Source organism: Ambystoma mexicanum, chromosome 1p (genome assembly GCF_040938575.1).
Source record: "Ambystoma mexicanum isolate Mex_15411 chromosome 1p, UKY_AmexF1_1, whole genome shotgun sequence".
Classification (NCBI taxonomy): Eukaryota; Metazoa; Chordata; class Amphibia; order Caudata; family Ambystomatidae; genus Ambystoma; species Ambystoma mexicanum.
The window spans coordinates 42,854,544-42,880,702 of NC_090921.1; the positions used below are offsets into that span (position 1 = coordinate 42,854,544).

General features: G+C 47.1%; 1 protein-coding gene across 1 annotated transcript; it reads left to right on the top strand.

The window, feature by feature from the left end:
• The first annotated feature begins 1,157 nt into the window (after positions 1–1,157).
• On the top strand, positions 1,158–24,370 carry LOC138565900 (zinc finger protein 420-like). The gene is made up of 3 exons (XM_069643035.1): positions 1,158–1,372; positions 2,612–3,363; positions 20,533–24,370. The coding sequence occupies exons 2-3, from the start codon at positions 2,796–2,798 to the stop codon at positions 22,326–22,328; spliced, it is 2,364 nt and encodes a 787-aa protein (XP_069499136.1). The 5' UTR covers positions 1,158–1,372; positions 2,612–2,795; the 3' UTR covers positions 22,329–24,370.
• The last annotated feature ends 1,789 nt before the right edge of the window (positions 24,371–26,159 follow it).

The following is a 26,159-nucleotide window of genomic DNA, read 5'->3' on the forward strand; positions in this document are numbered from 1 at the left end:
GCGTTTGTTACTGTTATATGTTGTTTTTGGAGGAGAGTTGAAGAGGATTTTACGGTGTGTGTGGGCACTGTGTCAGGTGACCTCCGTGCACCAATGTCAATAAAAGGGGGATGTTTTCCTGCATTGGGACAGACACTCCCAGTTACACTTTGTTTCTTTATTTGTATTGTGCACCAGACCCGCAGGTAACAGGGCGCAGAGATTACAAGGAGGTTCACAGCTTAGGTTACAGAAATAAATTACACAATGCAGATAATGCACAAAGTCAGGCAAAGGGTAGGCAATACAAGTCAGCATAGGTTACAAAAATGAGTTACACAAATAAGACTTTTCATTTATGGGCCTGCAGCTGCCTGCCCCGGCACTACAACAGTAGGGGATCGATGTAAAAGAACTGCATATCTGTGTTCTTGAGTCTCTTTCCAGCAGACCGGAGTGGGAGAAATGTGTTAAGTGAATCTGTGTATCCTACATCTCCCTTGTGTCAGAACACCTCCAGATCAGCATGTGTCCGGTGGAAAAAGGAGCAGTGTGTCGGTACACTCACTCGTCTTTCTTTCGTTCTGCTTCCGGCCCAGCGTCTCATGCGCTAAAAGGAAGGAGCTGTGTGTCAGTGCATTTACTTCCTCTTTCCCTCTGTCTACTACTTCCGGCTCACGTTGCCAGCGCTTCCAGGAGGGGACTGTCTGAGTGTCAGTGCACTTACTTCCTCTTTCTCGGTGTTTACTTCCGACTCAGCGTGGCCCGCGCTGGGAGAACGGAGCCTAGTCTCCGTGCGTGCTCCCTCTTTCTATGACTACTTCCGGCGCATGGGGGGGGGGTGGGGGAAAGAGCTGTGTGTCTGTGCACTTATTTCCTCTTTCTCGGTGTGTACTTCCGGCTCGGCGTGGCCCGCGCTGGGAGAAAGGAGCCTAGTCGCCGCGCGCGCCCCCTCTTTCCGTGACTACTTCCGGCGCATCCGGAGAAAGGAGCTGTGTCTGTGCACTTATTTCCTCTTTCTCGGTATGTACTTCCGGCTCAGCGAGGCCCGCGCTGGGAGAAAGGAGCCTAGTCGCCGCGCGCGCGCCCCCCTCTTTCCATGACTACTTCCGGCGCATCCGGAGAAAGGAGCTGTGTCTGCGCACTTACTTCATCTTTTTCGGTGTGTACTTCCGGCTCGGCGTGGCCCGCGCTGGGAGAAAGGAGCCTAGTCTCCGCGCGCGCGCCCCCTCTTTCCGTGACTACTTCCGGCGCATCCGGGGAAAGGAGCTGTGCTTCGGCGGCCGCTGATCTCGTCCCGCCACATCACACGCCGAGTCCGCGGGGAGAAGAGCACCGGGGCCGGGCGCTGCCGTGACTGCGAGGCGCCGGATTCTCGGACGCAGTGATGCTGGTAAGTTCTGGGCCGTGTCTTCTCTTCCCCTACACCTGGGAGCCTCGTCTCTTGTGCCCGCCCCGGGTCCCCCCTTTGGTTCGATGGCTTCTTCTCCTTTCTTCCAAGTTGCCTCCCTGCTTTGCTTTCCTTTCCCGTCTCCTGCTTTTCGTTCAGTCACTTCCCTTTTCTCACTCAGTATATGTGTTTGCCACCTGAATAGTTTCTTTGTGTCCTCTACAATCTCCACGACACATTTTCTTTCACGTCTAGGCCTCATTACGACCCAGGCGGTAAGTTGCCGCCTGGGCCGTGACTTTACCACCATGGCGTAAACTACGTTTACGCCATGGTGGTTGGCGGACTTACCGCCCCATTCCGACCTTGGCGGGGCGGTAAGTCCCCAATCCCCATTTACCCTTCCCCATTTTTGCCCCATAGGGCATAATGGGAGTGGGGAAGGCGTTAATTACGCCACCGTAAATTACGGTGGCGTAATTAACTCCATGGTCCCTTAGCGCCATGGATTTTAACACCTGCTAAAAGCAGGTGTTAAATCCGCCATGGCGCTAAGGGACCTCGTACTCAGGCGGTAAGGGTCGGCGCTGTTTACGCCGCCGTAAAACCCTTACCGCCTGAGTCGTAATGAGGCCTCCCCCATCACCCCATTATGCGTTGCAGACCCCCCTCTCTCTCTCTCCCCCTCCCTCCCTCGCTCTCTCTATCTCTCTCAGACCTTTTCGTTTCCATGATGTTTATTTGCTTTCCTGTTACTTCACATTTGCAGCTGTGTAAATCGTTTACAAAGTCATTGCAATGGCAGAGGGGTGCTCTACAAATGCTACATCATTATTTTAAATATGGACTGGGTCATTACGGGTTTGTGGGTATTCCGCTGGAATACCAGCAAATGCATTTACTATTACCGGCACTTCTCGGCTGGTAGTACCAGCAGGGTATTCACAGGAAATCCACATTCCATGGGGGAGGGGGAGGATTTTGCTGCAATTGCCGGCAACAGTATTAACCTGGCCAGTAATACAGGCCATTTTTTGCTGGTAGGGGTCACATTTGCTTCCAGCTGTAAATCCTCCACCACTACCGGCCAAAGCTTTGGTAAACGTTAATACTGGCACTTCCGGCCAACTCATAATGAGCTCCTATGTGTCCACATATTTTATTTATAATGACCCCTTCAAATGGACTATGTATAGAAATATTGTGTTTACATTGTAATGAACTGTACATTTTGTTTTTCAGGTCACCATTTGGCCGGTAATATGATGCCTCTCCTTGAGCTGCCAAGACTGTGAGCATTCATTTCTATAAAATGGATAATTAGCCAACATATCTCAGGGTGAGGCAAATCCAAAGGTTGCCTGCCACATGGAGGGTTGGTGAGAGAGATGCCTGGAGTTCTGAGTGCTCTGTGGCCTCCCCGGAGATGGACGAACATGTTGTACCATCTGCTAAGGATACATGTGTTACCAAGCATTGTGACGATTTCCTGGACTGGGTAAAGCTTGAAGAAGGGTTTACACCATCTCATCAAGATTGCCAGAGCCAGATGGGTGAGGTGATAAGTGACTCGTCAAAGGAGCCTTCTGCCAAGGATTGTGGGAATTCCATAGACCAGGTGAACACTGAAAAAGTGGAAGATACGCCATTACAGGATTATCAGTGCTCCACAGACTGGACTAAAACTGGAGTTGGGGCTAGATCATCTGCCAGAATTCATCAGGATGATGTAGATTTGCTCAGAACCGATGTAGATGTAGAAGAGGCACTATCTGATCGGCTTCAGGAGCAAACAATGAAAATAGAGGAGGTACAATCTGCCAGGGATTGCCGGAACTATGTAAACGAAGTGATGACTGGAGATGGCGTGGCTCCATCCCACCTTATACCTCAGGACATCGTTGAAGGTGTAAAGTTTACACATGGGCAGGAGACGTCTACCACTGATTCTCAGTATTGTGTGGACGGAGGGATGACTGAAAACACAGTTACAGGTAAGACATGAATATGGTAAACTACTGTATTTCATTTTGATTTCATGTGGTAATGTTTTTTTTACTATAAAATAAGGAAGAAAAATCGCTTGTTTTTCAATGGTCTGCGATATTATGTGAGACTAAACATAAGATAATTACACACACCATCTGCCTAGCCTTAGCTGGACTAACTGAACTACTTGACATATATTCTGAGTTTGGAACAGTCATTACATGGCAGGTGTTTGTGTGTACAGTAATTCCTGTGCTAATTTTGGACATTTATTCGGTTCTACATATAAGCATGAATGCCCTTTCCATATGGCCAATAGAAGCAGCTATTTGCCACAACATCCGATTATGGGCCAGAGTGAAGCAAGTCTGCATAAGGTGGGTTCTGGGCTCATAACTGCCCCTATTAAACCAGCACAACTGGGCTGTGTTGCGTTTAGCACCCAAAACAGCTGTGTGCTATTCTGTGCCCTCGTTTGCTAAATAAAGAAACATCATTTAGTCCTGGTCTCGTTGTAAATGATGCTTGAAGGCCACACATCAGTATCATTATTTTCTTGTTTATTAGCAGCCCGGGGACTATCTGATAAGTTTGCATGGTTGAAAGTTGGTATATACAATTTTGAACTGAATGAAAAGCCATTGTGAGAAACAAGTTGGTGCACTCAGAAGGGCAAGTTGAATGTGAGTTGCGGCAAAACCAAATGACTGCCAATATACAAATAGTGAAATGCAATTTCTGGCAAAGCCAAAAGATTGCAGAAAGAAAACTACAGCAAATGTCAAGTGTGGACACTGGTGCTAGCTGGAAAACCAGTGTTACTCGAGAAGGAACAAAAATCTCAGAGAGGAGTGGCAAGGGTTATGGGGTGCTTGACCTTTAATGGGTGGACCGTGTGGTCCGACAACTGCACCTAGACCGATTTAGCCCAACCTGAGAACAGACAAGATGGAGCCCAGAGACAAAGGCTGTGTGATATAAATGCTAAAGTGAAGAAAAGCATTTGTGATACAAGTTAAAAGGAGTACCAGTGGGAATTGTGCAATACTGGGGAATCTCAAGAGACTTGGATCCTTTTGGAACTGTTACTCTTGTGGAAGGGAACCCCAAGTCTTTGTAAACTATCTGTACTTGAGCAAAGGGAAGCTGGTGGACTAGTGAGTTGAAATTACTGGCACAGACTATCCTTTGTTTCTTTAGGTAGGGAGATTCCACCTTAGCGTAGGGAAAGTTAGGCCTTAATCCATCCTGACATTTGAGATAAAAGTCTTTTTCATTAAGCAAGTTAATCTGTTGTCTGTGTCTTACTTCATGTTGCCTTCACGCCATGTGTAACTTTTAATGTCAGACCCTCTCCAGTTTCAAAACGCCACAACCTATGTGATGCTGGTAATGTATTGGAGGAGCAGGGCCTCCATATCCTTGTCCTTTATTGCTTTATCATGCATGTTCTGTCTTCCCCCTGACTGGCTGTTGGGTGAAGGTTTCATATATGGTGTTGCGGGGAAGTCCAGGCCAGACTGGCTGGAGCCTTGCCAATGACTGTATGTTGTGGGTACGCCTGTGGGGTGGGACCTGGGTGAATGGCATGTGTGATGAATACGCATGCCGTGTTATGGGTGTCTAGTATCTGGTGTTTGACGCAATGGGCCTCATCACGACTTGGGCGGTAACGCCGGCGCTATCTGCCCTACCGCCGAACCCCCCGGCGCTAATATCGCCGGATCACGAGTTCGGCGGTAATGGTATTCCCCATTGACCCCATTCGGGAATTCCCCATTTGGCTCAATGGGGAAATTTCGTGCTCATACCGCCGGCGGATTTCCCGCCAGCAGTATGAGCACGAATTTTCGGCAGATTTCCCCCAGCTCAGAGCTGGGGCGAAATCTGCCGAAGCCCTGATTTGGCGGACCCTTAAATCCGGCGGTAATAGCGCTACCACCAGATTTAAGGGTTACCGCCAAAGTCGTGATGAGGCCCAATGACTGAGACAGCCCTGCCCGAAACTGGTATGAATACAGTGTGAATGGCAGAGTGCTTGTCCAAATCCACATTCCGTGTTGTGAGTGTCTGTATGGAGAAGAATGGCCTGAATGCATTGTGAGCCTGATTGACTGCATGACTGCCCTTCTGAGTGATTGGTTACCTGAGTGTGACCCAGCAGAGTGAATGAGAGACCAACTAGTATATCTGTGGGCCTCTCGCTGCTAGAAATCGTTCAGAAGCTGAAGTTGATACTTGATGCTTAACCATGAAGCCCACTGGAAGAAAAATTGCTGCTGCTGTCCATCGCTAATTGGAAAGCTGCGTGACTGTCAAGGGACTGATCGAAGAAAGGACCTGTATAGGAGACCCTTTCCCAAGCTACGAGGGAACATCGTGCACCGCTAACCTTCGCCGAAGCTCCCTGGAAATCAGACCCTCAACAGGCTGCCGACCGGAGACCAGGACCACTGAGGAGAACGAAGAGAAGCACCAGACATTCCGACTGCTGGAGCCGCAACGTTCCACCTGATTAAGCCACTTTGAATCCAAGGATACTCTCGCCTGCACCGTTGAGCACTTTGTCCCGCCAGAGAAAGTGGAGGCCGCAGAGGAGCGTCCACCGGAGGGTTTCCCGCCACCCGAAGACCGCAGAGACGGCAGATGACTCGACACCCTTTCTGGGCCAAAATTCTTCACAGACTATTTGCGGTACAAACTATCGACTCAGGGGTGTACCGCACGCCTCCTCTTCGCAGGACGTCGACGACCGATCGTCGACGAGCACTGTCAAGACCGAAGCTGCTGCACCATCGCTGTTGTTCACCATTTCTTCGAGGGATCTTGACGATCTGTGGCTCCTGCCTTAAAGGGAGCCGCTCAAGAAGGATCCGTCGACGACCCGACGTCGAACTCTGCTATTCCAGGTACATTGGCCTGGTAGAACTCTTATAAAAGGAAATAAAACTCATATTGAACAATATATGGAATGGGCTTGTTTTATATCTTTATTTAGAGGTTGCCCAGGTGGGGGGGATCCTCATACCGAATTGTGCCTAATAGTAGGGGCCCAGTATTCTGCCTATTGTTTTAACCACCCTGCTTCCCTCATATATGTCTATTGTTGGTTCACATTAATAACTGATTTGTATGACATTTGAACTGAGTACAGTTAATGCATTTTAGAGGAATCCAGAGTAATTGTGGCACCACATAGAAACTGTATATATTTGCCATTGTAGTTTAACCTGAGCACAAAGTGTGTTATTGTGATTGTGTATATAACCTTGAACCTTATTTATATAAAGAATGTGTTATCACTAACATAGTGTGTGGACATTCCTTTGTCGGTGCTTGGGGACTACACTGTACTTAAGAACCAGCTTGCATCACCTCCTGAGAGCTTAAGCCATGATTGCTCGTCCACGATACCAAATAGTGAATCTTGGCTGGGGTCCTCTGTGCCTCTCCTCTGCCATATAGAGAGCAGGAGTACAGATACCCCCCCCCTCCAGTCTTTACAACGTTCAACTTTCACAGCATCATCTTGTCCCGTCCTCCATTGACAACTGAGAGATACTGCACATTTTAACAACACTACCAAATGCTATTGTATACCATAAGCTCACAACAGAAAAAAAACCTCTAGGAAATGCATTCTTGGCTGGGCCATAACCGCCCGAAGCCAAAACCCACACAGGACACATTCCAAACAATAAGCAGGCACAGCTAGACGAGTCTACTATTCACTGTGTAGTGCTGTCTTAGGAGCAGCCCTACACTCTGGCTATGGGTTCGAAGGAAGCCTGATACAGTAGCATCGAAGATGGACTTACTGTCGGGGCTGGAATGGGGATGTGCCTCCCGACGGGTGTGGAGTCTCCTGTTTGGTCGCCGCGGCGTGTGATGAGTGTGGCAGACCCGCTTTTCCCGGTGTCGCTGTTGCCGAGTACCGTAGGGGTGGAGCTTGTGGCTTGCTCGGCACTGCATGACGACGTGGCGGGGGAGTTTGGAGGTGGACGCTGGGGTAACTGCCGACGAGGGATGCGTCTTGCATGATTCGGCAGAAGCGTGCCGTGACAGTCGAGCGGGGACGGCTGCCAACCACCAGGGGCTGCCTGTGGCCCCTCTCTCCGTGTCTGACATTGAGGCAGCTAGAGGCGAACGCGACAGGAGCCAAGAGCGTGAATGTCAGGTAAGATCCAACAGTTACCCTGCAACAATGGCGGACCCGGTTCTCCACAAGATTAGTGGTGAACGACACTATGATGAAGAAGTCTTTACTGCTGCAGTCTCGTTGGGTGCCTTTATGGAGCCAAACTTGACAAGCCCAGATTGTAGGCCAGCAGTGTCTTGTGATGCTGTAGGTCTGCTATGCGGATCCCGGGTGCAGAACGAAATAGGGGGTGTGTTTACCGTTGAGCGAAGGAACTCCTTAGAGGTGGTTTCAACAGTACTGCAAAACCTGATTGAGCTGAATAAAGCACGCGCTGGGAAACAGACGCCAGCATCCACTCCTGAGCAAAATGGGACGCGTGAATTACCTCAAAAAAGACAATGGGCCTCATTACACGGACGGCGGTAAGGGTTAACGGTCACTGTTAATGGCAACGGTGACCGTTAACCCTTACCGCCGTACTACGAGGTCCCTTTGCGGGTTGGAGGATTTAACGCCTGCTTCTTGCAGGCGTTAAAATCCAACCCGCTAAGGGACCTCGGAGCTAATTACGGCAACCGTAATTTACGGTGCCGTAATTAGCGCCTTCCCCATCCCCATTATGCCCTATGGGGCAGAAATGGGAATGGGGAAGGGCAATGGCGGAAAGGGGATTTACCGCCCCTCCAACCTTGGGGCAGTAAATCCCCTTTCCGCCAAGGCGGTGCCGGTATTTTACCGGCATGAGCCATGGCGCTAATAGCGCCATGGCTCACCGCCTACCGTGTAATGAGGCCCAATGTCATGATTTGACAGACGCTAATCGTGACATTTGGGGTTCTGGATTTTACAAACGTGCTAGGACTTTAGAGGCCGAGTCAACTGGCGAGTCTTCCCAGTCATCTGTGGGAATGGTGGCCGAATCCCAGAAAAGGCTGACATCACACCCCAATGCAATCCATGGCGTGAGGCCGGGTCGACTAAGCCAACGGTTGCACAATTCAAAGAGTGCCGATTCAACAGATGATTCATCATCAGGGGACTCATCTCTTGTGGAGCGACCTTTTCCAACAGTGCGAGGAGAGCGATTTGCCCCAAAGCATGCGGCTCATGAGACGAAGCGAAATGTTAAAGAGGGCGGTTTGGAGCCTTGTGTGCATGTGCCCACAAATGATTTACTATCAGCTTTGACTTCTGCAATGGCAATTTCGCTGGCGCCGTTTAACAAACTCTATGAAACAATAAATGACAACGTGAAAGACCTAACAACGTTAATTGCTCTAATGAATTCAAAACTATTGCATCTAAAAACTTTGCACAGTGGACAGAGAAACACGCATGAAAATGTGAATCAGAAACTTCTGGCCTCCCTCGCCTTAGTGAATGAGGGGAAACATAACGACATGATTGATAAAAAAAAAAACTATTTGCAGAAGTGGCAAGGGAAGCTCTAGCTCTCTTTTGCAAATCCCATTTGGAAGCAAAAGGCGGCGAACAATCAGGAGCGTGTGCGGTCCAGCAGATACCACAGAAGGAGCTGTCGACGGCACTCTCTATATCACATAATAGTGTTTCTGCACCAGAGACAGAAGCTGTTCAAAGGCAACTAAGCCATTGAGAAATTATTCTTGGTCCAAGGAACACGAGCCCAAAAAGTACACTTGTGCCGTCGAATGGCTCTTCTGTGTCAGCACCCACGGTGCTACCTCGACAAGCGGCAAGCGAGGTAGTAGGGTGCACAGTATTTGGTGATCTACACAGTGAAAGCAGTGGACCCGACGGCACACTGGAAACTTCCTTCCACTCAGCATTTTTACAAGCTAGAAGTGCTGTAAATCTGGGACAACTTGATAGTCAAATTGCGTCGGGTTCAACTCTTCATACTACAGTGCCGGAAGTGTGTACAGGGAATACAACTGTAGATGTTGACATGTCAAAGTCAGCAAGTTTGTTTCCCATTTTTGGAGGTGCACATGCTGTCCAATTAAAAAAGGTGGAAAGTAAGAAATCCAAACCTCTGCAAGCCAAGAAGCAAAAAAATCTGCCAGGACGTACGTTGAATGTGGATTTTTCATGTTCTTTTGACATGATTGATAGAGAGCTACTTTGGCAAAAGCTGAGGTTGTGGGGTTGCCCAGCTGGCTTGCTAGAGGCCATTAAAGAATTGCACACAGACATGTCAATTTCTCTCTGCTTGGATCAAACGGGTATCCTGTCATCGCAGGTCAAGACGCATAAGGGGGTGAAACAGGGCTGGCTGCGGCAATATTCAGCTTATTCATTTCAGACATTGGCGATTCAATAAATTCGGTGCGGTCCTTCTCACCTAAGCTCCATTTATCTAAGATAAACTGGATTTTGAAAACTGGGTTACAGCGAAAACACGAGGCAGTCGAGAAGTACGCGACCATGAACAATCTGAAAATTAATGCAGCTAAGAGTGAAATCTTGGTGCTGCACAACTTGAGAAATAAACAAAATGCAAAGGGGACTAAGTTTGCATGGATGTTAGGTAAGGAGCCACTTCGCATATCAAAAAGCGTAAAGTACCTGGGCATGACGCTAAATTCCAGCATTTGCGATGCTCCATGGTTACGTGAATCAAAAAGGAAATGCGGACAACTAGCATGTCAGGCGCTACTTCTGCATAGAAAGTTTGGAAAATTCTCAATGATACCTTTGAGAGAATTCTATGAACAGAAAGTATCACCAATACTAACATTTGGGGCTGAGAATGCCTTTGGATGCTCGTTTAATCATTGGGCTTCGTTAGAGCATGTGTTCTGGACTAAAGCCTTAAGCCTTTCAACAGGCATTCCGACTGCGAGTATAAGATATGAACTGGCTTTAATCTCCTTGCACTTGGATTAGCTGGGACCAACTGGCACTATATCGAAAATCTAGAGCTGATGAGAGAATTCCGCAATTCCGATTACTTCACAATGCGCCATCGGATGGAAGAGGCATTGGGCCTCATCACGACCCTGGCGGTAAGTTACCGCCAGGGCCGTGACTTTACCGCCATGGCGCAAACTACGTTTACGCCATGGCGGTAAGGGGATTTACCGCCCCATTCCGACCTTGGCGGGGCGGTAAATCCCCAATCCCCATTTACCCTTCCCCATTCCCATTTTTGCCCCATAGGGCATAATGGGAGTGGGGAAGGCGTTAATTACGCCACCGTAAATTACGGTGGCGTAATTAACTCCATGGTCCCTTACCGCCATGGTTCTTTACACCTGCTAAAAGCAGGTGTAAAAACCGCCATGGCGGAAAGGGACCTCGTAATTGGCGGAAAGGGGTTGGCGCAGCTAACGCTGCCGCAAACCCCTTTCCGCCAGGGTCGTAATGAGGCCCATTGTCTCCTTGTGGGTAAAACGCTGCGAAGATCTTCTGCTTGAATACGACATCAGCATGGAAACTCTTCATACAAATCCCTCAACAGCAAAAGTAAAGATATGGCGAACAGATTGGGAAGCTACATGCAACGAGAGATCTGCCACTAGAGCTATGGAAAACTAACCTGCTGAGTCAAGAGGATTCAATGTGCCACAAAAATACCAGCAGCTATTCCCAAATGCCAGGGTGCAAAGACTCTTTATGCTGTTTCGATTAAATGCTCTACAAACCAAAGAGCAGTCCAGCCATTGGGCCTGCAATACAGGCGCAAATCTTTCATGCAGATTCTGTAAGAGCAGAACTGAATCGCTTAAATATCTGGTATTGTTCTGCCCGAAATTGAAAGATGAGCGATCAATTCACTTGGCACGTTGGAGTGAGGATCATCCGACGTTATGTGCTGAAGAATGGTGGAGGCGAATGTGGAATGGCATCGATGTGAAACTATTAATGCCTCTGACATCTTTTCTAGCACTGATTGACGCAAGGTTAAAGACATGGGAAGCGTCATAGAATGAGAGACTGATGTGAAAGCAAGATTGACATTATATTTTGATTAAACTGGACAATGAAGGGACGGGTGGATGGGAAGGAGTTTGTGTTGTGTTGGATTGTGTGTTTGTTTGTTTATGGTGTAATATTTTAAAGGTTTGAATTTAAACCAATAAAATAAAAAAAGAGGACATGTATGATATGATATTTTATTTGTATCACACTCGTACACAAGTGTTTCTTTATATTGTATATTTAAAAGTGGTCTAATAACTAAGTGCAAAGAAATAATAATTACAAAAACATTTCTGCTTTCTAGTTCAAACATATCTTTACCTGCTTATAAAATATTCCTATTGGAAATTGGACTTTTACTCCCTAAAAATAATTGTACTCCCAACTTTAAAAAATAGGGAGTAAAATACTCCCTCCTCCAAATCTTGTCTGGAGCACTAACTGGAAGCATTTCCATCCAACGGTCTAGGTCTCGAGATGGGTTGTTTGGGGTGCTAGATTGTAGGAATTCAGAGTGTTTGGTGGATTACTATTTTGTGTTTTATACAGAGTGCGTTGCAGGTCTAACCTGGGACATCGGGACATGAGCGATGTCTCATTTGCAGGAGTGGTGCGATATCCTCTGGTCTTGAGTTTACTGTGCTTTTAAGTCTGCATAGGAGGTTGGCTAGGGGTGTGGGAATTACTGCAAGAACTCTCAGAGGATATGGTAGCAATGTGCTATTTGCTTTGGTACTAGGATTCGTTTGGGGTCCATGACTGCATCCAGGGCCTTGGTTGACATGGGGCACGGCCGTGTGAACCTCGTGGAGGGGGCCAAGGGAAAGGAGAAGATAGCATTTTCTGAGAACTGCCATGTCTGGGTTCAGTTTCAGCTTGTTTCTGAAATTCAGATGACTTCTTTGAGCAGCCACTCAAGCGGACCTAAGTGTCTACATTGCTTGTGTTTACTTTGCTTTGCTAGCCGTACAGCAGACTGTATGAGAGGACCAGTAGGATCTAAGCGGTCTTAGAATGCTTGATCATTGTTTGGAGGCTCCACTTAAGGGTTTCTTGTTATTTTGCGTATACAGAAGACCTTGGTCTTCTGTATATTTTGAGGGTGGCGAAGACGTTGAGAGTTCTGATGATCTTTGTGAAATTGTATTAAGGCATTGTGCTAGGGAGGTTGTGTTGAGGTCCAATGTGGGGTGGTGGGGGTGGAGTCCATAATAGCTGCTAGTCGCACTGTGTTTACAGGCCTCCATGTGGGGACCCAGTTGAGTCTGTATAGGTGGATGAGAAATGCTGAAAAGAATGGTAAGAGATCACCCTCTGAAGGTAGTAGGTTGGCGCCACTTTGTACAGAAGATGGTATCAAGCTGTGTGAAGGGATTGTGTAGGTCTAATTGTTAGCTAAAAACGTCAAAGGTCTCCAGATACAAAACTACCAGGCTGGTATTCGTCCTCTGAATCCAACTGAGTAAACAGTGGGTGATCCATCAGTTGGTTGGGGTTGTGAGTTCCTCCTGCTCTGGTGGCCTCATGTCGTATGATTGGGCCTCATTACGACCCTGGCAGTCCGGGAACTATGGTACCGGTAAGCATGCCGGTACCGCAGTTCCCGGACCGCCATACTACGTGTTGTGGTCACGAGTGCCTGTCTGCCTGCCAGGTCTGACCTGTTGGGCATACCGGCACCCGCGAGCACAGCACATCGGATGCACCGGCAGCACTCTGAATGCGCTGGTGCATCCAACGTCCCCATCCCCATTTACCAGCACGGCTACCGCCAGAGTTGTAATGAGGCCCATTGACTCTGAGGTGTATCCGGGCTTTTAGGGAGGAGGGGGTCCATGGCAGGCACTCTGCATGGTTGGCTTTGCTTCTGTTCTAGCCAGATTGTCCTAAGACTCCTGGATCGGAGATGTCTGCTTGGAGTTTACTAGGGGCCAGCTTCAGAAAAAATGTTAGGTCTTTGACATGGTATATTTAGTGTATAGTTAGGGAGTCCGGTTTTCGGTGATTACCGATTTTCCCCGATATCTAGACCCCGTTATTATTTATTTATTACTCGGGGGGAACTCCGATAAACCCCGGTAATTCATATGCAGGGAGCGGGTTTTGAAGCTGTGATTTCTTGTATTTAAGACAGAAGCATTGCCAGTGAGCTATCATGGCAGCTCTATGAAAGACTTGGATTTAGTGCCTTAAATGATTATGCACCATTGCCACCTTGTGGCAGAATGGTGAATTGCATTTTGCAACCTGCCTTCAGTATCTGAGGTAAGTCATGCCCTTGGCTCCCAAGTAGCTCCTCCACCAGCAGAGGAACCAGACACGGGGACGGCGGTTACTGCCTCTCCCAGAGGCAGCTACTGGCCTCATCCATGGCCTTGTTTTTTAAAATTTATTTGGACAATATTTTTCGTGTACACGGACCAGAAGAACACTTTCCAAATAAATAAACACGGCCGTGGCCGAGAAGCAGGGCGGGGGCATGACTGTTACTGCCTCTGGTGCCCCCTACAAGGGGGCACCAGAGGCAGTTACAGGCCTTCGCCACGGCCGTGTTTTTTTATTTATTTGGACAATGTTCTTCGGGTCCGTGGACCCGATTAATTCATTTATTTCCGCAATGTTGGTGGGACCAACATTGCGTAAATAAATAAATTAATCGGGTCCACGGACCCGAAAAACATTGTCCAAATAAATAAATAAACACAGCAATGGCCAGAGGCAAGTCATACCCTTGGCCCCCGAGTAGCTCTCCCACCAGCAGAGGAGCAGGATGTGGGGAGGGCGGTTACTGCCACTGGTGTCCCCCTGAAAGGGGGCACCAGTGGCAGTTACAGGCTTCAGCCACGACCTTGTTTTTTATTTATTTGGACAATGTTCTTCGGGTCCGTGGACCCGATTAATTAATTTATTTCCGCAATGTTGGTGGGACCAACATTGCGGAAATAAATAAATGGTGGGACCAACATTGCGGAAATAAATAAATTAATCGGGTCCACAGACCCGAAAAACGTTGTCCAAATAAATAAATAAACACGGCCGTGGCCGAGAAGCAGGACGAGAGCAGGACTGTTACTGCCTCTGGTGCACCCTGCAAGAGGGCACCGGAGGCAGTTACAGTAGGGTGACCAGACGTCCCGGGGAAATCGCCCTCCGTGCCGCGACCCGGGAGTTTTTTTTCATTTTAGAAACCCCGTCCGGGGTTTGCATGGTTGGTGACTATGGTAATTAAAATTGTAATTATTTTTCACAATGTTGGAGTTGGAGGATTGGCTCGAACCCCCAACCTTTCAGGTGCAAGTCGCAACACTTACTAACTGTGCTACCGAGTCTGGCTTGGAAATAATTGTACAGCAGGCCATGTAATATCAGTTATAGCAAACACTTGTTTTGAATTTACATGCCAAGATTCAGAGACAAAATTGCACTAATGAGATTATATACAGTTTATAAAAAGGAGAAGAGCTGGAAATATGATTGGGTGGTGGTTGTGGGGACTTATTGGGAGAGGGGTGGTCATTGGTGGGCTGCGATGTGGTAGTCCCTCTTTTATGTTGTTGGTTGTCCCGGTTTTCGTTTTGGAAATCTGGTCACCCTAAGTTACAGGCCTTCGCCACGGCCTGGTTTATTTATTTATTTGGACGGGTCTGTGGACCCGACAAACGTTGTCCAAATTAATAAATAAACCATGCCGTGGCCAGAGGCAAGTCATGCCCTTGGCCCCCGATAGCTCCCCCACCAGCAGAGGAGCGGGATGTGGGGTGGGCGGGAACTGCCACTGGTGCCCAATTGTCCTGTCGACCATTTATATTCGACCAAATGACCTAGAACCCCTTAGAACATCTCACATTGAGAGATTACCCTACATTTGCATGCAATGAAGCAATAAAATAAAATGTCTGTGTTTACACCTGAAAAAACAGTTGTCCGCGATTTTTTGAAAGGGGCAAATGGGAAAACACTGATAAACACAGATTCCGAAATGTTTTGAAACCCCTAAAACAGCAAACCCTATGTATAGTGCAAGGTTAGAAAGGGGAACACTATTTTTATCGTGCTTCTTAACTAGAAGAGCCTGGTTAACTTGACACCAACAACAACGAGGAACTTGTTTTGGCTTCCCAGATCGACTGATGCAGAACAAACTCACCTAGGGGAATTTAACGCATTTCTGGCAATCTATAAATAAACATTACAACACCTCTGTACAATTAAAGCATAAGTATCATAAATAATAAACAAAATCACAACTTTGCATCATATGTGGAAGTTAGATTTGAGGAAGGCTATGTACTAGCGTCTCAATTCCCAGTGGTAGCTCCTGGTCATTGGTTAATGCTCAATGCCTAGAGGAAGCTTTTAGTTCCTGCTTATCAAACTTTAATTTTGACTCATGTAGTGCGTGCGATTTGCAGTTTGATCCTTTTCTTGGAAGGCTAGTTATTGTATGATCAGTTTTTCTGCCTCCTTCATTCTGAATCCTTTGAAGTCTGTGTTTCTCCTTTCCCAGCAAACCTGTGCAGGTGATAGTCGTGTAATAACGCACCACAGCTGTGATTGTACCCGAGGAGCAGCAGCATGTACCTGCGCTGTGATGGAGGTGTGAATGGCATGGCATTCCCATGGCACTGCCTTTGGTGCCGGAAGTGGGGCTGGTACCAGAGCTTCCATCCGTTTGAAAGGTGTTATGAATTCATTGATGACTCTGAGCAGCAGAATCTCCAATTAACATCATTGACAATTGGAGCCCTTGTCTGTTAGCACCACTGAGACAAGTATTGGTTGTAAACATAATGTTTAGCCTCTAGGGCACCTGTGTTATTTTTAGCATTATATTTTTATTTCATATACCACAAACCTTAAAATGGGCACGTGCCAGCATTGGGCTTGGCATTGTATACAGTAATACAGTATTGTTGGTGGAATCAGCGAGGAATTATTATGCGCCCAGCATGTATTGTTAGAAGAGCCGCGTTGCTAGTGTTTTGCAGACCTGGAGGATGGTTGGAGCATTTAGGGCCTTTGTCAGGTGTTCCAGATGGCCAGGGTGTAGCACGAGAAGAACTGCTGAGTCTTCTCTGGAAGGGCTACCTTAGACTCGCACCTTTTAATAGTCTTGCTATGTGAGGTACGAGAGCCTCCCCAGTATGTTGGTGTTCAGTTCGAGACTTCTTTGTAGGTGGTACATGCAGTTTTGATAACGATCCTGGCAGAGAGAAGGAGCCAGTGGAGCTTGCACAGCATTGGGGAGATATGGTCGATTTTGTGGGTGCCTGTAATGGGGCGGCATGTGGCTTGGTTGGTTGTTTTGAGGGGGTGCTGGCGTGCGCCTAGAATCCCAGTATGGAGGGACTTTCCCCCATCGATAAGTGAGATTAAGAGAGCTTGGACCACCATCCGAAAGGGGCAAGGCGTTGATTTTGTGGAGTGTGGCGATCTGAAGCCACACTGTTTGTACCTTTTTGGCTGTGTGCTTTTGGAAGGAAGAATGACTGTCAACAATGAAGCCCAGGAATCTGGTTCAGTTTAAAAACTGGGGGGTGAATCTCTCCAGGCGCCTTATTACATCCATCCATTGTTGCATATGTTGTGTAGTTGGTGGACTGATGAGGGTCAATTCGATCTATGTGGGGCTCAGTTTGAGGTAGGCATTTGACATCCATGTTTGGATAGTAGGCACGCCTTCACGGAAGAGGTGTCCTGGGCGCCAGTGACCTTATGGTGCAGCTCAGTGCACTGATGGATCGCTATGTTAGGGTCATTTAGGAGTGTTCCTGTATAAAGGTTTACAGCACACTGTGAGCCTTTGTTATTTATCTCTGTAATCTTACATTGTTGAAACCATGTTGCAGCTCCACTTAGGAGAGTAAACATTTGGTAATCCAACCCAGCTAAATTGGCCTCTGCTACTTCAACACACTGATCTCACATCACCTGCAGTACACACTGCGTTTCTCCTCTTCCTACTTGCTCACCAGCATTCCTATGGTTTATAGCTCATTAATGCACATATTTCTGAGCATAACATCTGTATCTGTATCTGTGAATTTCATGTTTATTTAGCAAGATCATATACCGTGCAGCTGGGAAACAGTGACTTTGAGGAGGACAACTTTGTACAGGGTTTTCATAAGATGCCATTGTATTAACTCAAAAGTGAGTTTGATAAACGCCTCACTATCCTTACCCTGACATGTATTTCCTTGCCTATCAAAATAAACTAAAGGAAACACTCCAACAAAAGGAATCCGTCCCTCACATGTATACGTACAACACACTTAACAAGGTAATATATGGCAATTCAGATATAGCAGAAATAACAGTTCCTCCTTGTAACCTGGGGGAGTTCCCCTTCCCCAGATTCAAAGAGGATTTCAATCCACAGTTCAAAATAAGAAGATTCCATCTTATAACAAAGTTCTAATAAAGTTCTCTTGCTCCAACAAGTCTCTCACTTGGAATTGACCAACAGTTCAAAAGAATGTTAAACAAGGTTTTATCTCTCCACTTGTGATAAAGAGTTCAACACAACTTCTTCTCCGAACACAAGGATACTTCCACAGTTCATCAGTATCAACAAACATGCTTTTGTCAGGATGATTCCGCAATAGTTCACAATATATTTTTGTGTTCTTGCCTTTTCTTCTTTAACCACACCAGTACTTCAATGAATTCCACCTGGTCCGCTCACCTGCCAGGTCTACCACTACAAGGCACCTTTACCTGATATAATAACCTGCCAGGACGTTGAAACTCCTAACTACTACAAGTACTTCTGTGGTAAAGGTTTACTTCAAACAACCTGGCAATGGGGGTCATTACAACCCAGGCGCTAATTGCGCCAACTTTACCACCATGGTGTAAACTACGTTTACACCATGGTGGATGGCGGATTTACCGCCCCATTCCAAGGTGAGTGGGGCGGTAAATCCCCATTTCCCATTTTCCCTTCCCCATTCCCATTTTTGCCCCATAGGGCGTAATGGGAGTGGGGAAGGCGCTAATTACGCCACCGTAAATTACGGTGGCGTAATTAGCATCATGGCAGGTTAGCGCCATGGATTTTAACGGCTGCTAAAAGCAGCCGTTAAAATCAGAATAGGCGTTAAGGGTTAACGACGGCGTTAACCCTTAACGCCTGGGTCGTAATGAGGCCCAATGTCTTTTGATTTACCACGACATCAAGTATGAGTACTTCTTTTGGGAAGCCATGAAACACATTGGTGCTGTTTGTCTCAATCTTACAGTAAGCCATAAAGATGGTAGGGTCTTTTGGGAAGTTATTGAATGAATTTCCCCCCTCCCCGTGTGATCCACCCGCAGAACACCACCCCCAGTGTCGGGATCAGGAAGAGTCAGCCATTCCCTAACCACATTAGAAGGGTCCCAGGCTAGGGTTTTAGGGGCAAAAATCTCTGATTCATCACAGGAGTCAGAGGTAGGTTCTGGGAGCTATTTATGTCACGCAGGCTCATCTAGGCTATACACAGGCGCTTTATAACTTTGAACAATTTCGACCGCTGAATTTGGATTGCTGCAATATGTCGTACACATGGCTGTGTAAAAAGTAACTGCTAGAACTACAAAGGGCCTCATTACGAGGTGGGCGGAATGGGATTAACAACGCTGATAATGGTGCCGGCGCCGTTAACCCCATTCCGCCCTATTCCGAGGTTCCCTCGCGGGAGCCGCTCTGGACGTCTGGTGTTGCCAGACGTCCAGAGCGGGTCCCGTGAGGGGACCAGGGAGCTAACAACGGCCTGTTATTAATGGGCCCGTTATTAATGGGCCCGTTGTTAGCTCCCTCCACATTCCATTGAGCCCTATTGGGGCTCGAATGGGATGGGGTAAGGACCAGGTCTGGGTTCCCTGAAGGAGCAAATACCGGGCCCTCCAAAGTCGGAATGGCCTGGTATTTCCCCATTCGGGGAACCCGGACACGACTTTGGAGGCACCCATGCCCTTATTAAGAGCATGGCTACCTCCAAAGTCGTAATGAGGCCCAAAGAGTCCAAAATCATCCCACCCCGTTTATATTCTGTTCTAAGAGATATGACCACATTGCGCCAGCCTTCAAATTGTTACAAAGGCACGAGATGAAAGAAAGGTTAAACTTCTGTGCCTGATACGAGGCCCACCATGACCACACTCCCACTTACTTTTCAGAGGTATTACAATCTTAACAGCCATCCCTCCAGTTAGTGAAACAATGAATTTTATGGCATGAGATTAGAGTGTGGCGAGTATGGTGGTGTTGCAAGGTAGGATTGAGGTAGGATTAAGGTAGTGTTAGTGTCTGATGAACTCTATAGTTATGTGGTCGTGTGGGTGAGCACACTGTGCATGCATGGGGTGGTGCATGCGTCTCTCTGCCACCCTCTTGAGAGCAGCAGTGAAAATCTAGTTAAGTGGTGGATATACTTCCTAATGGGCTTTTGCAAAGATGACCTTCCACGCCACCGCTTTATCACTGCTGTTGAATACAAAAGATTAGCCCCCACCAGTGGTGCTCTTCCTCAGCACCATCATGCGATTTGGTCCCTTTTTATGTGAGATCAGCGTTTCCAGAATTCCTCCCGTTGGTGGTCTTGGCACCTATGCCCTGGCAACTTTGTCCCATGTATATCTTTCCACAGCTTGCACCCAGAAGGTGGTCACAACAGTCTTTTCCCCAATGCATTCCTTCTCTTATAAACCACTGCCAGGTCTGCCAGTACCAATGTAAGCACTGTTACTCATGTCTGTCCTGGTGCCATAGAAGGGTGCACTTTTTGTTACTGCTTCATAAGTTGCTCATTATAAATGCAACAGATGTGAGGTAAAAGGGGCGCACCTTTATGGATATTTGTTATACTATTTCTAAACTAATGTCGAAATGATCCAATGCAAGAACTCACATTGCCGTATTTATATTCTTTATTTTGGATTTTCATTCTGTGGCAAGGTTTAACACTTTTGCTTTTCATACCTAAATTTGAACTGAGGGAAAGCGAGAGATCTGCATTTCTTAGGGATCACCTAGTGTGCAAGTAGGGAAGAAGGATGCAAGTCAATAGTTATACACTTGATCTAGTGATTTCTGTGCTGTCTGAGTACATAAAATAACACTTGGAACCTCTGCTTCTTTCAACAGAGAATGGAGACATTCACAAAACAAGGAGTCTTCTCGTGCATAAGACAATGCACAGTGAGATGAAAGTCTGTACGGGGGAGTATTCGTGTGCACAATGCCACAAAAGCTTCAGTCAGAAGTTGGATATGCAAACTCATCAGAGGATCCACTCTGCAAAGCAGCCCTACAAATGCGCAGAGTGTGGTAAGAACTTCAGCTGTGCATCACGTCTGAATAATCACTATCGATCCCACACAGGGGAGAGACCATTCCAATGTACTGAGTGCAATAAAAGCTTTACCGACAGCTCCAATCTAAGCAGGCATCAGAGGATCCATACAGGGGACAAGCCCTTCTATTGCACGGAGTGTGGTAAGTTCTTTAGCCGCTCTTCACATCTGATCGATCATCAGAGATCTCACACAGGAGAGAAACCATACCAGTGTACAGAGTGTGGGAAGACATTTGTTGCCAGCTCCAGTATGCGTCAACATCTGAGGCTACATTATGGACAGAAGTCATATAAATGTAAGAAATGCGGCCTGCCATTTAATGACATCTCACAACTGAAACAACATAAAATATTTCACATGGAAAAGAGAATATATCAGTGTATGGAGTGCGAGAAAAACTTCAGCCAGAAGGGTGCACTGAGCAAGCATCAGATGATCCACACAGGGGAGAAGCCCTACTATTGCACTGAATGTGGTAAATTCTTTAGACACTCTTCACATCTGATCGATCATCAGAGATCTCACACAGGAGGGAAACCATACCGGTGTACAGAGTGTGAGAAGACATTTGCTGCCAGCTCCAGTATGCGTCAACATCTGAGGCTACATTATGAACAGAAGTCGTATAAATGCAAGAAATGTGGCCTGCCATTTAATGACATCTCACAGCTGAAACAACATAACATATCACACATGAAAGAGAGAATATACCAGTGTATGGAGTGTGAGAAAAGCTTCAGCCAGAAGGGTGCACTGAGCAAACATAAGATGATCCATACAGGGGTGAAGGCTTATTACTGCACAGAATGTGGTAAGTTCTTTAGACAGTCGTCACACCTGCTTGATCATCAGAGATCTCACACAGGAGAAAGACCATACTCGTGTACAGAGTGTGAGAAAAGATTTGCTGCCAGATCCACTTTGCAGCAACATCTGAGGCTACATTATGGACAGAAGTCCTATGAATGCAAGAAATGTGGCCTGCTCTTTAATCAGACATCACAGCTGAAACAACATAACATCTCACACATGGAAGAGCGAATATACCAGTGTATGGAGTGTCAGCAAAGCTTCAGCCAGAAGGCTGCACTTAGCCAGCATCTGATGATCCATAATGGGGAGAAGCCCTACTATTGCACGGAATGTTGTAAGTTCTTTAGACAGGCGTCACAGCTGGCGGATCAGCAGACAACCCACACAGGGGTGAAACCATACAAGTGTACAGAGTGTGAAAGAGGCTTCAACAATAGCTCAAAACTGCGCCAGCATCAGAAGGTCCATACTGGGGAGAAGTCATACGAGTGTGAAGAATGTGGCATGCACTTCCGTCAGTCTTCCCACATGAGGCGGCATCAAAAATCCCACACGGGGGAGAAACCATACCAGTGTATGGCGTGTGAGAAGCGTTTCCTCCGAAGGTCAGATATGTACATCCATCAGAGAGTACATACTGATGAGAAGCCCTATAAGTGCGATGAATGTGGTAAACTCTTTAAACAGATGACTGGCTTGAGATATCATCTGAGCTCCCACACTCCAGAGAACAATACAATTGTACAGAGTTCAATGAGAGCTTCAAGCTAAAGTCCCATCTTAAAAGGCATCAGAGGAGCCATAGTAAGAAGGAACTGCACCAGTACACAGAGTGTGGAAAAATATTCCCCCAGAGCACATCTACAAAAGCATCAGAGAATCCATACTGGGGGGAAACCCTACCAGTGCACAGAGTGTGGCAAGAGTTTTAAGTACACTTCAGGACTTCTGCAACAGGGGAGATACCACACAGGAGAGAGACCATACCAGTGTACATAGTGTGAGAAAAGATTCATTACTATGTCATGCCTGACAAAACACCAGAGAAGCCATACTGTACAGAAACCATACAATTCAGGACTCAGACCACATCAGAGATCCCACACAGGGGAAAGGCCATATCACTGGTTGACCTGTCCTAAAAGCTTCTCTCAAAAGCAAGTCCTGTTCAGGCATCAAGTGATCCATTCTGGTGAGAAGCCTTACAAGTGTACGCAGCGTGGCAAATCCTTTAGGCGGGCATCACATCTGATGCATCATTTTAGAACCCACACAGGTGAGAAGCCATACCAGTGTGTGACAGCTCGGCTCTTTGCAAGCATCAGAAGATCCATACTGGTGAAATGCCATATGAGTGCCAGGAATGCTCCACTCGCTTCGATCAGATGTCAAACCTGAGGTGACATCAGAGATCTCATATGGAGGGAACCTACCAGCAGCATACAGAGGGGGAAATCCTTCACTCAGAGGTCTAATCGGTACCAGTTTAGGAGTATCCACACCTGGGAGATGCCATAAGAGTCTGCTGTGTGGTTTGCTTTATATATAGGCCTCGGCTTTGACAGGTTATCAATGTTACAGCACAGGGAAGCAATTGCACAAGGCCAAGGAAAGCTTCATTCACTGCTGGACTGAGAAAAGGTACCAGAGGATCCACTTGTGTAAATCTATGTGCACATGTATGTGAGGCCTGGCCAATGGAACATACTTCAGCAACAGGTCCAACCTCAACAAACCCAGACGGTCAACAACAGATCCAAAAACTCAGCATAATCTACTCCAGCGCACACAAATACATTCTCTGAGGTAGCTTGGGCTATCCTGAAGATTTACAATCATGGAATGGTCACAAAAAGTTCTTACCTAGGTCAGTTCAAGAGGATTCAGGTGCATGGGTATCCTTGAAATTAACTAGAGTTCTAGATCTTCCAGTATGAGTGAAAATAAAGAATAGAGAACAGCAACAAAAGTACCAAAATAACAAAGTCAAGTAATAGAAAATAAAGTAGAATCGGGGTGACTGCTGCTTCAGTAGCAAGCAATACCACAGAAGGCACATATGTATCATGATTTTACACAACGTCTTATCAAAAGCATCATTAGAGTCTACAGATGACTGTAATAATGTCTGCTCCGACTGTCAAGGGATAAATCCAGATTCCCCCGAACAGCTCTCAAGACTGACACCTTGTGCATGGATGTCCTCTGCTTACTGCACATTGGCAGCTCTGCCAGCTCTTACTATTGCAGAGCCTGGACCTGAAACCTACATGAACATCAAGGTGGCATCGGCTACCGGCTACAGAATATGTGCTAGGAAATCGGGCCTCGTGGTTAAAAGTATTGATTTCCAGTGATGTGTCCACGTAGAAAGAAGCAAGAATATGAAGCGCCCTGGCTTGCAATCGGAGACTGGTAGCGCTACATGAGGCATGCAAGCAGTACAAGTGGCAGAAGAGGAATTCCACTTATTAGAAGTACAATGGTGCCACATTGGAAAGATCGGTGAGCACAGAGATGCAAGGAACTTTGCCCCCAAACCTACTGACCAATTCATGTGGGCACTAGCAAAGTGAAGGAGGAGCCTGCTGGGGTCACAATGGAAAGGCCACATGTGTCATGTTATTATTTGTGATGGCATGCACACTTTCAGGAATGTTTTATGCCATTCTTTCAGAATCTTTAAAAGTATATTTTACATGAACCTTGTGCATTTCAATGAGTTGAGCACCCTATGGCGTCATCCGTTTGTCTTGGATGTTTTTTGTTTTATATTTTGTAATTCAGAAATACATTTCAAATGTGTTAACGTTTGTATTAGAAAAAAGAAGTCTTTCTTCATAGTGATAATGTTCTGAATGAGGTTGCTCGTTGATTTAGCAAACAGCCTGGTCATTGAGTGTACTTCCATGCGCTGTGAGGGACCGGGGGCCCACTCTCCCTTGTAGCACTACTTAATAGGAGGGCAGCATACGCTGTGCTGCTTGAGGAGACACCCTCAGTGGATTAGAAATGACACCTTTCATTTTGATGCACCCTTGTAAGAGTTCTGCTGCAGGCTTCAGCGAAAGCCACAACTGAATGGAACTCTGACACGGGTTGCTAGCAACGTGACCATCATGGACAACATGTGCGGCCTGGCTGTGTCTTCAAGATACATTGTTTGTCATATGCAAGTTTCAGTCATTGGGTTGGAGTAATTATCTTAGGAAGAGCTTTGCTCTTGACTGTGAGCATGACAGAAAACCATTTTAACCCCCACAGTTGACAGGATGTACGGATGAGGCAAGAGCTTACAGTGGGAAGTGGGAGATATAATAATGTGTTCTTACATAGCACCTCATGCCAGACACTTCATATCCCTTCATTCCAGGCTTCTTCCAGGCACAACACTAACAGCTTCTATTATGCTGTACAAGGTTATGGCCAGAGACGCAAGCCATTCACAAGCCGCTTGACTAATGTCTTTTGTTTGGCAATTCAGTAGTCCATGAACTAGAGAAGGGTCAGAAGGGGTGATGAGCGCTGGAGACCCTGGGTCAAGTTACAGTAATCCCTCTTTAATGCCATGGGGCTTCATCTGCTCAAAGGTGTTCTCTTAGCAAATAGCCATAGGCATAGGTTACACTGCAAGAGGTCACCAAAGCCATGCAGGGAAATGGGGACTAAGGCCCATGTTTTCCAATCATAAAGCGGTCAGTCCCAGTATAGATCTCGACATCCTGGCAGATGCAGTGGAAGAGGAACACCGACTAAGGGTGCTTCCTCTAAACAATTCATAGAATTTCGCAGAAAAGTGTCGCAAGCAGCTGGCGCAGAGTGTCCGCGTGCGATTGTCTGCGCCAGGCACGTGCGCTAAAACCGATTACCGCGGACAGCGTATTCATGGATTTTAGGCTCCCAAACCAGCCGTGGCGCAGAGTATCGCAGCGACCCTGCAGCAGCGCCAGTAACGCCCCCCCAGAACGCCCTCGCGCAAGGAAAAGCCATCAAAATCGCAAAATCATCGCAAATGGCTGTGCTAACCCTGGACCAGTTTACAGGGCTGCCAAACAAGGAACGCAAAGCGGGTAACGTGCATATCAGGGGTACGCGTGAAGTTATACACGCGATTAGCCAGGGTACGTGTATTACAGGGGTACGCGGGAAGTTTAACACGCGATTGGCCAGGGTACATGTATTACAGGGGTACGCGTGAAGTTTTACACGCAATTAGCCAGGGCACGTGTATCACAGGGGTACGCGGGAATTATCACACACGATTCGGCTGGGTACGTGTATTACAGGGGTGCGCGGGAATTCTCACATGCGATTTGGCCAGGTACGTGTATTACAGGGGTGCGCAGGAATTATCACACGCGATTTGGCTTGGTACGTGTATTACAGGGGTGCGTGGGAAGTTACACACGCGATTAGGCTGGGTGGGTCCTCACAGGTGTTACCTGTACACCCTCCACGGCCCCTGCAGGCAGCCCACAAAACAGGGGACTACCCTGCACACCTGCTCATGTCCCCCTGCACCCCCACCCCCCAGCAGTGCAGGGGCAGCCTCCACCAGGCCCCCACCCATGTCTCCCACCACCCCCACCCCCCAGCAGTGCA